Source organism: Pecten maximus, chromosome 14 (assembly GCF_902652985.1).
Source record: "Pecten maximus chromosome 14, xPecMax1.1, whole genome shotgun sequence".
Classification (NCBI taxonomy): Eukaryota; Metazoa; Mollusca; class Bivalvia; order Pectinida; family Pectinidae; genus Pecten; species Pecten maximus.
The window spans coordinates 1,551,151-1,563,053 of NC_047028.1; the positions used below are offsets into that span (position 1 = coordinate 1,551,151).

An 11,903-nucleotide genomic window follows, 5' to 3' on the forward strand; every position below is an offset into this window, starting at 1 on the left:
ACCACATTATCTTACACTGCAAGTCAAATGAGGATGGCCTACCACATTATCTTATATTGCAAGTCAAATGAGGATGACCTACCACATTATCTTACACTGCAAGTCAAATGAGGATGGCCTACCACATGTATCTTATACTGCAAGTCAAATGAGGATGGCCTACCACATTATCTTACACTGCACGTCAAATGAGGATGGCCTACCACAGTATCTTATACTGTAAGTCAAATGAGGATGGCCTACCACATTATCTTATACTGCAAGTCAAATGAGGATGGCCTACCACATTATCTTACACTGCACGTCAAATGAGGATGGCCTACCACATTATCTTATACTGCAAGTCAAATGAGGATGGCCTACCACATTATCTTACACTGCACGTCAAATGAGGATGGCCTACCACATGATCTTATACTGCAAGTCAAACGAGGATGGCTGCCACATTATCTTATACTGCAAATAAAATGAGGATGGCCTACCACATTATCTTATACTGCAAGTCAAATGAGGATGGCCTACCACATGTATCTTATACTGTAAGTCAAATGAGGATGGCCCACCACATGATCTTATACTGCAAATAAAATGAGGATGGCCTACCACATTATCTTATACTGCACGTCAAATGAGGATGGCCTACCATATCAATAAGGCTACTATAGCAATTTACGATGTTATTAGCTCACCTGGTCCGAAGGACCAAAGTGAGCTTATGCCATACCGTAGTGTTCGTCGTCCGTCCGCCCGTCAACAATTGACTTCTTCATAACCACGGATTAGAATTTGACCAAATTTGGTCAGAAGCATCCCTATGGGGTGGGGATTCAAAATTGTACAAATGGTGGGGCTGACCCCCCAGAGGTCCGAGGGGCGGGGCCAAAAGTGGTCAATTTGGCTATATTGATATTAAAGACTTCTTCTCTGAAACCAAGCAATGGATATCGCTCATATTTGTCTGGTAGCATTACTATTAGGTGGGGATTCAAAATTGTACAAATAGTGGGGCCGACCTCCCTGGGGGCTGAGGAGCGGGGCCAAAAGGGATTAATTTGGTTAAATTGATATAAACAACTTCTTCTCTGAAACCAAGCAATGGATATCGCTCATATTTGTCTGGTAGCATCACTATTAGGTGGGGATTCAAAATTGTACAAATGATGGGGCTGACACCCAGGGGCCTGACGGTAGGGGCCAAATGTGGTCAATTGGGCTCTATTGATATAAGCGACTTCTTCTCTGAAACCGAAAAATGGATATCGCTCATATTTGCCTGGTAGCATTACTATTAGGTGGGGATTCAAAATTGTACAAATAGTGGGGCCGACCTCCCTGGGGATTGAGGAGCGGGGCCAAAAGGGATTAATTTGGTTAAATTGATATAAACAACTTCTTCTCTGAAACTAAGCAATGGATATCACTAATATTTGACTGGTAGCATTCCCTTGGGTTAAGGATTCAAAATTGTACAAAAGACGGGGCCGACCTCCCTGGGGGCTGAGGAGCGGGGCCAAAAGGGGTCAATTTGGTTATATTGATATAAACAACTTCTCTGAAACTAAGCAATGGATATCACTCACATTTGTATGGTAGCATGGTCATGGGGTGGGTTTTCAAAATTGTACAAATTTTGGGGTTGACCCCACCCTCCAGGGGGTTGAGGGGTGGGGCCAAAAGGGGTCAATTTGGCTAAATTGATATAAACAACTTCTTCTCTGAAATAGCTCATATTTGACTGGTAGCATCCTTTTGGGTAGGGATTCAAAGTTTTATAAAGGAAGAAACTGCCCCATGTGAGCGATGCAGGCCCTCTGGGCCTCTTGTTAAGAAAGGTAGACAACACAACTGATCGGTTCATTGTATTTATGATTTATTTGAAAAGATTGTCAAAGCAATGTATAACATAATCTGCTCGTAAATGTATATATATAGACAAATATTATTGGTCAAGACCAAATATTAAGTTTAATGAACTGATGAATACAACTTATGTTAAAACATTAACGAAAATATGTACAATGTACTTTTATCGGCATAATTAATAATCCTCCTTGATAAAATGTAAACGTTATGTTTGGAAACAGTGCTGTGTATCGACTACGAACACTACAATAGTTATATTATTATATTGTAAACATGTTTTCTCTATACATCATGTGGAAAGAAAAGTAAATGAATTTGAATTTGACATCTATCCGTCCAAACCCCTGCCCTAATACCACATCCACTGTCATTCTTCCACAACCTACCTTCATGCCAATTTCACATCCCATTCACACTCCACACAACCTCACAAACTACATGTATGTTCAAAACTATTTCGAAAACCTATCCATCATGTCTAATGTTTACTATTGAAAATGGATTAATATAAGTGTTTGTTTGTTTAATGCTTTTTTAACTTGTTTCCGAATCCTATTCCTGTACATCATTTCTGTACTGTTGACATCGTAATATACATATTGGAATGAAATAAAGATTATATTAACATCGATGGCTTTGGTTAATATTTATACAGAGAATACCGAAATAGCAACCAAACCATGATTCTACCTCAAACTCGATAGAACAAGGGTAAAAACAGAGAATACCGACATAGTAACCAAACCGTAATTCTACCTCAATATCGATAGAACAAGGGCAAAAACAGAGAATACCGACATAGTAACCAAACCGTAATTCTACCTCAATATCGATAGAACAAGGGCAAAAACAGGGAATACCGACATAGTAACTAAACCGTAATTCTACCTCAATATCGATAGAACAAGGGCAAAAACAGAGAATACCGACAAAGTAACCAAACCGTAATTCTACCTCAAACTCGATAGAACAAGGACAAAAACAGAGAATACCGACATAGTAACCAAACCGTAATTCTACCTCAATATCGATAGAACAAGGGCAAAAACAGGAAATACCGACATAGTAACCAAACCGTAATTCTACCTCAATATCGATAGAACAAGGGCAAAAACAGAGAATACCGACATAGTAACCAAACCGTAATTCTACCTCAATATCGATAGAACAAGGGCAAAAACAGGAAATACCGACATAGTAACCAAACCGTAATTCTACCTCAATATCGATAGAACAAGGGCAAAAACAGATTACCGACATAGCAACCTAATCGTAATTCTACCTCAAACTCGATAGAACCAGGGCAAAAACAGAGAATACCGACATAGTAACCAAACCGTAATTCTACCTCAAACTCGATATAAATAGGGCAAAAACAGGGAATACTGACATAGTAACCAAACCGTAATTCTACCTCAAACTCGATAGAACAAGGGCAAAAACAGAGAATATCGACATAGTAACCAAACCGTAATTCTACCTCAAACTCGATAGAACAAGGGCTGTTTTGGGAATAATGACATAGTAACAAATCGTAATTCTCCCTCAAACTCGATAGAACAAGGGCAAAAACAGAGAATACCGACATAGTAACCAAACCGTAATTCTCCCTCAAACTCGATAGAACAAGGGCAAAAACAGGGAATACTGACATAGTAACCAAACCGTAATTCTACCTCAATATCGATAGAACAAGGGCAAAAACAGAGAATACCGACATAGTAACCAAACCGTAATTCTACCTCAATATCGATAGAACAAGGGCAAAAACAGAGAATACCGACATAGTAACCAAACCGTAATTCTACCTCAATATCGATAGAACAAAGGCAAAAACAGAGAATACCGACATAGTAACCAAACCGTAATTCTACCTCAAACTCGATAGAACAAGGGCAAAAACAGAGAATACCGACATAGTAACCAAACCGTAATTCTACATCAATATCGATAGAACAAGGGCAAAAACAGAGAATACCGACATAGTAACCAAACCGTAATTCTACCTCAATATCGATAGAACAAAGGCAAAAACAGAGAATACCGACATAGTAACCAAACCGTAATTCTACCTCAAACTCGATATAACAAGGGCAAAAACAGAGAATACCGACATAGTAACCAAACCGTAATTCTACATCAATATCGATAGAACAAGGGCAAAAACAGAGAATACCGACATAGTAACCAAACCGTAATTCTACCTTAATATCGATAGATCGATGGCAAAACGGTTATAGATTTACCTAGAGATAAATAACTGACTTTACTGACTTCTTGATCATGGATATGTTTGATCAATATTTGTTTTGTGGTGTATCTACTACTAAGCGATCTAAATGGTTTTATACCAGGCCTACATGTACCCACGACACACAGCGGTAGATATAGCATATATGTAATAAAGTTATGACAATTACACATATGATAACAGTGGGATACTGCTATGGGGCGCTGCTTTACTATATACTACTACCTGTTACTAGACGGGAATAAACAGTAAAACAGCGCCCCGTATACTACTACCTGTTACTAGACGGGAATAAACAGTAATACAGCGCCCCGTATACTACTACCTATTACTAGACGGGAATAAACAGTAAAACAGCGCCCCGTATACTACTACCTGTTACTAGACGGGAATAAACAGTAAAACAGCGCCCCGTATACTACTACCTGTTACTAGACGGGAATAAACAGTAAAACAGCGCCTCGTATACTACTACCTGTTACTAGACGGGAATAAACTGTAAAACAGCGCCCCGTATACTACTACCTATTACTAGACGGGAATAAACAGTAAAACAGCGCCCCGTATACTACTACCTGTTACTAGACGGGAATAAACAGTAAAACAGCGTCCCGTATACTACTACCTATTACTAGACGAGAATAAAAAGTTCAATGCCGTTCAATAAACACAACAAAATCTTATCAGAATACAAAAGTATTTACATCGATAACAGTCCTTATCAGAGCGCGTATCAGCTATAGTGAATTATTACATGCAGCAATCTATTGAGTATGACAGTAGTTCATGGAAATGAAAAGTGAAATGTAAACAATATCAGTCCAGTGTTTAACAAGCTGATAACAGTGACACAGACGTCAATGATTAGTGATATAACAGGACATAACGGGACGTATCTTTATCTCACACAATGTACTCACAAAATGATAACTAGATATGAGCATGTTGATCGGTAGTTAAGCTTAGGTTCAGAAAACGTGTCTGTCGATTAAAGTCCATGCAAATCGATATTTAGTTTTTATTTTTCCCTCGTTTAATAGATTTCAAGTTTGAATTATGATTTCGTTATTATGTCGGTAATCTCTGTTTTTGAAAACACATTCATCACTGTACAGATATATCTTTGAAAGTTTGATAGAATACCCAATAGCAGTGTCTCCGTCTCCAAGGAATGGCGCAAAATACACAAATTGCCGTTCAATGGGAATAGTCCTAAACTTACTGAACTTCACATCAGACCTTGGGCCTGCTCATTTAATCATTTCGCCATACAAGCACATCTTGGCGAACCTGCGGATTTTAATGCAGCCCATGAAAGTCTTTGCCAAGACGCGTCCAATACTATAAACGATACAAAGAACGAAAGTAAATTTAAACATCGAGTGTGGGACTGATCTATACACGATACAGAGAACGAAAGTAAACTTAAACATCGAGTGTGGGACTGATCTATACACGATACAGAAAGCGAAAGTAAACTTAAACAACGAGGGTGGAACTGATCTATCCCCGATACAGAAAGTGAAAGTAAACTTAAACAACGAGGTTGGGACTGATCTGTACACGATACAGAAAGTGAAAGTAAACTTAAACAACGAGGGTGGGACTGATCTATACACGATACAGAAAGTGAAAGTAAACTTAAACAACGAGGGTGGGACTGATCTATACACGATACAGAGAACGAAAGTAAACTTAAACATCGAGTGTGGGACTGATCTATACACGATACAGAGAACGAAAGTAAACTTAAACATCGAGTGTGGAACTGATCTATCCGACGTGATATTTAGAGGACTAAAAATGTTTCGTCGAGCCAGGGTAATCTTCTCATTTTTGCATTTTTTCATTTTACATTAAAAATTAAGATATGGATGGTTAAACTTATATGAATGGTTTATTCTAAACAGTAAACATTGAAGGAATGATGGTTTTCTAGGTTAAACCCCTGTTTACGAGGTAATCATACCTACACGTATGATTTAAATATATGACAATATGTGTGAGGACTGAAGTCAACATCGGTAACTTATATAATACGATTGTATTAGTTGGACTTAGTTTACATCGTTTAGTGAATCATCGACGAGATTTTTGCTGTTGGACCTTCCTACAGACGCGACACGTCTGAGTGCCATTTCTCAATTGTATGTTACGGAATTCGTCGTGAGGAAACTTCCGATGACACTTGGAACATTTGGTGGACGCAAAAGGAAAACTCAACGTGCCTTCTTCTGGGATGACATCAAGCGGAAGAAAGGCATTAAATTCAAATCTGTCGAATGTCCGCTCTTCCATACATCGCCAAAGATCTGCATACTTCTCCGAAGCTACCGTAAGTCGGGGAAGAATATCGTCCGACTCTTTTAGCTTCCTGTACATGGGGAACATGGCGGCAACATCAACCACACAGTAATCGATGAGAGTTTCCGTGAGAGGTCGAACCTTCCATATTCTATAGTTGTCCTTTAGTTCTAGGTTCCCCTTTTCCTTCTGTTTCAGCAGTTCTGTGTCGTTCACGTAATTCTCAAGACAGCGTTTATAGCCGTTTATATTTTCTACCTCTCCATCCTTTTCACATCTTTTGGTGGACACATATGATCGTCTCGGTCTGCGATTTCTGCGATAGATGATATCGAGGAGCTGCAGGTCCAACACACCGGTGAGTTTAACCTTGAACTGGTGCCACAAGCTGTCAGAGTCTTGTCTACAGTCAAACATCAACTTCTCAATAGATTTGTTCTCTAGAATTTCACGAAGGCCGCTATCGAATACAGATTGTCCCAGTTTGAAAACGTCGAAGATAAAAACCTTTGTTTTAGTGGCAATTGTTAGGATGGTCAATTCACCTTTCCTACTCAGGTTAACTCCTTCACAGTCGACGGCAACCAGTTTTTGACTTTTTATCTCTGAAAACACTGGAGTGAGGGCACCTTTGTCGTCAATTAGGGTGTGGTCTTTAGGAGTCGCCATATTGGTTCTGAAAGAGTGCAATATTATGGGTTTATCGATTTTATTATATCTTAGGCGGCCGCCATATTTCAATTCAACAAAGTTAATTCATATCTACATTAGTAAGCAACCCTGGTCAATACTAGACGACCGGAGAAAGCAAACCACGACACAGGATGTGGCAAACATTAGTAATAGCAGAGTTGTTTGTAAAGTGAATAGTGTAAACTTCTGCTATCGGTATCGGGATAATCTATTCTATTGATAATCTACAAGTACAATCATCAATGAATATCTATTATTTATATTCACCAAAATACGAATATTGATACTGTTCGGCTAGGGCGTACCCTCAAGTTACCTATTCCTGGAATACGTCGTGGCAAAGACTCAGTTACAAAGATCACCTCAGGGATAAAACAAAAAGTCTCAGTCACCAAGACCACCTCGTGGATAAAACACAAAGTCTCAGTCACCAAGACTACCTCATGGATAAAACAAAACCTCTCAGTCACCAAGACCACCTCGTGGATAAAACAAAATCTCTCAGTCACCAAGACCACCTCGTGGATAAAACAAAACCTCTCAGTCACCAAGACCACCTCGTGGATAAAACAAAACCTCTCAGTCACCAAGACCACCTCGTGGATAAAACAAAACCTCTCAGTCACCAAGACCACCTCGTGGATAAAACAAAACGTCCCAGTCACCAAGACCACCTCGGGGATAAAACAAAACCTCTCAGTCACCAAGACCACCTCGTGGATAAAACACAAAGTCTCAGTCACCAAGACCACCTCGTGGATAAAACAAAGCGTCTCAGTCACCAAGACCACCTCGCGGATTAAACACAAAGTCTCAGTCACCAAGACCACCTCGCGGATTAAACAAAATGTCTCGGTCACCAAGACCACCTCGCGGATTAAACAAAATGTCTCGGTCACCAAGACCGCCTCGTGGATAAAACATCTAACGATTGACTGGTTATCGCTCCCCTGTAATCTTCAAAGGAAATGCACCAGTTTATTGTACACCCTATTGTACACTGTACATCAGTTTATTGTACACCCTATTGTACACTGTACATCAGTTTATTGTACACCCTATTGTACACTGTACATCAGGTTATTATACACTGTACATCAGTTTATTGTACACTACATCAGTTTATTGTACACCCTATTGTACACTGTACATAAGTTAATTGTACACCTATTGTACACTGTACATCAGTTTATTGTACACTGTACATCAGTTTATTGTACACCCTATTGTACACTACATCAGTTTATTGTACATTGTACATCAGTTTATTATACACTGTACATCAGTTTATTGTACACTACATCAGTTTATGTACATTGTTAATCAGTTTATTGTACACTGCATCAGTTTATTGTACACTGTACATCAGTTTATTGTACACTACATCAGTTTAGTGTACACTGTACATCAGTTTATTGTACCCTACATCAGTTTATGTACATTGTACATTAGTTTATTGTACCTCCTATTGTACACTGTACATCAGTTTATTGTATACTGTACATCAGTTTATTGCAAACCCTATTGTTCACTGTACATCAGTTTATTGTACACTGTACATCAGTTTATAGTACGATGTACATCAGTTAATTGTACACTGTACATCAGTTTATTATACACTGTACATCAGTTTATTGTACACTGTACATCAGTTTATTGTACACCCTATTGTACACTGTACATCAGTTTATTGTACACCCTATTGTACACTGTACATCAGGTTATTATACACTGTACATCAGTTTATTGTACACTACATCAGTTTATTGTTCACCCTATTGTACACTGTACATCAGTTAATTGTACACCTATTGTATACTGTACATCAGTTTATTGTACACTGTACATCAGTTTATTGTACACCCTATTGTACACTACATCAGTTTATTGTACATTGTACATCAGTTTATTATACACTGTACATCAGTTTATTGTACACTACATCAGTTTATGTACATTGTACATCAGTTTATTGTACACTGTACATCAGTTTATTGTACACTGTACATCAGTTTATTGTACACTACATCAGTTTATTGTACACTGTACATCAGTTTATTGTACACTTTACATCAGTTTATTGTACACTACATCAGTTATGTACATTGTACATTAGTTTATTGTACCTCCTATAGTACACTGTACATCAGTTTATTGTACACTGTACATCAGTTTATTGCAAACCCTATTGTTCACTGTACATCAGTTTATTGTACACTCTACATCAGTTTATAGTACACTCTATTGTACACTGTACATCAGTTTATTGTACACTGTACATCAGTTTATTGTACACTGTACATCAGTTTATTGTACACTGTACATCAGTTTATTGTACACCCTATTGTACACTGTACATCAGTTTATTGTACACTGTACATCAGTTTATTGTACACCCTATTGTACACTGTACATCAGTTTATTGTACACTGTACATCAGTTTATTGTACACTGTACATCAGTTTATTGTACACTGTACATCAGTTTATTGTACACCCTATTGTACACTGTACATCAGTTTATTGTACACCCTATTGTACACTGTACATCAGTTTATTGTACGCCCTATTGTACACTGTACATCAGTTTATTGTACACTGTACATCAGTTTATTGTACACTGTACATCAGTTTATTATACATCCTATTGTACACTGTACATCAGTTTATTGTACACCCTATTGTACACTACATCAGTTTATTGTACACTGTACATCAGTTTATTGTACACTGTACATCACTTTATTGTACACTGTACATCAGTTTATTGTACACTGTACATCAGTTTATTGTATACTGTACATCACTTTATTGTATACCCTATTGTACACTGTACATCAGTTTATAGTACATCCTATTGTTCACTGTACATCAGTTTATTGTACACTATACATCAGTTCATTGTACGCTGTACACCAGTTTATTGTACATCAGTTTATTGTACACTGTACATCAGTTTATTGTACACCCTATTGTACACTGTACACCAGTTTATTGTACACCCTATTGTATTCTGTAGTACTGTACATCAGTTACGTTTGAGTAACTGTTTTATCACTTGTGTTGGTTAATCACGTTCCTATCGTTTACACCGTTTTCTGTAATCTCGTAAGTGTACGTTTACTTTCATTTCGTCCCATTTAGTGCTTTGTTATATTTAGTATGCCCCTAATAGTTTTACTAGTTGAGATTTTTAAAGTGAAGTTCACGTCATTCGTAATAAACGAGGTAAGCCTAGGCCTGAGAAATTGTATTTCAGATATATCTCTGCTGGTGTAAATTATTCATAAAGATTATTATTTATTCCAAATAAGTAATCTATTTCTATGTATCACGTGGTCTCAGTCGTTTCACTTTTTAGTGATGTATAGAATATGTATCAGCTATGTTGTATTCTCATTGTGTGTTATGCAAATTTGATTTAGGCGCGTTCGATAACGAGTTATATTAGGGACTGTGTCGTTGATGAGAACACCATATCATTACATATTCTACATTATCGACTGGTTAGAGCTAGTTGTGTGTTTTCAATATTGCCATGACATATTCCAGGGTTGCAGAGAACAAACGAAAGTGAAAGTAACCACTGGAGTAGATCATCCTCGTATGTGAAAGTGAAAGTAACCCCCGGAGTATCGAGGATATCGCGATCATCCTCGTATGTCAAAGTGAAAGTAACCCCCGGAGTATCGAGGATATTGCGATCGGTTTATTCTTCGGGAATCTGTGGTTTTGATCAACAACATCAACCAAACTTATTTTGATTTTCCTTGATAGTTCTGTGCACCACAGTTCTGATATAACCAGGCGAAAAGTGGAAATATATCGTCATCGAAATTTGATACTACAGTAGCAACATTTCAAAACTACACAGTACAACTGATATCAAAACAATTATAACATTAAAATAGTTCATATAATATTATGTAAAGTAGGACACACCTGATATAGCTATCCAGTCTATGAGATAAGGTTTTACAATTTAAATCCATTCTGTCGTTACGTTAACTGTACGTACCTTTGACGAACTACTGCTGCCCCGGCCGTCGATTGTACCTCCGTCAGTAATATATATACGGAAAAAAACTTATCTTACAGGAGGAGCTGGCCTGTCCGACAGTCAATACAGTGTGTCCTCTATATATTGTGATAATTCACCTCTCGATAATCAGTACGTGTGATGGTACCTGTTACACTACCCGGAAGTCGATACTAGATATACAAGCTGTATATATATATATATATATATATATATATATATATATATTGGATCTATTCTGAAAGTGACGATACATATGTTTTCTGTAAACACGATGACATAACCGTCAGGTACACCGGGAAACCTGGTGTTTTTTTTTAATCTATAATTAGATATTCTATCCAGAAAGGCTGACAATTACCACACGACAAATATATCGATGTCACAGACGGCCTTATCAGATGCGTCCCGTGATTGACCCGTATCTGGTTCAGCCAACTCCTATAACATGTGTTTTTACACGTGTCTGAGAAAGATAAAATAAGCTGGAAAGAACTGAAGTGTTAGTAAGACGCTGACATGTTATATGTCTTTGTCTCTGTAAGGAGAAAATAGATTATTGATATGTAGGTTTGGAGTCTATCAGATACACTTGTACTGAACTGTAACTATGACAACCTACGGGGTGGACATAAACATCTCAAGTTTTAGAGTCTATGTACTGGTAACTATGACAACCTACTGGGTGGACATAAACATATCATGGTTTAGAGTCTATGTACTGTTAACTATGACAACCTACTGGGTGGACATA

The 11,903-nt window shown here is 37.8% G+C and overlaps 1 protein-coding gene across 1 annotated transcript; it reads right to left on the reverse strand.

Moving 5' to 3' along the window:
- Positions 1–1,849: 1,849 nt before the first annotated feature.
- LOC117342473 (piRNA biogenesis protein EXD1-like) lies at positions 1,850–11,327 on the reverse strand. Its single transcript, XM_033904639.1, has 3 exons — positions 11,129–11,327; positions 3,606–7,094; positions 1,850–3,343 (listed from the first exon to the last, which is right to left on the reverse strand). The coding sequence occupies exon 2, from the start codon at positions 7,085–7,087 to the stop codon at positions 6,194–6,196; it is 894 nt and encodes a 297-aa protein (XP_033760530.1). The 5' UTR covers positions 7,088–7,094; positions 11,129–11,327; the 3' UTR covers positions 1,850–3,343; positions 3,606–6,193.
- Positions 11,328–11,903: the final 576 nt, after the last annotated feature.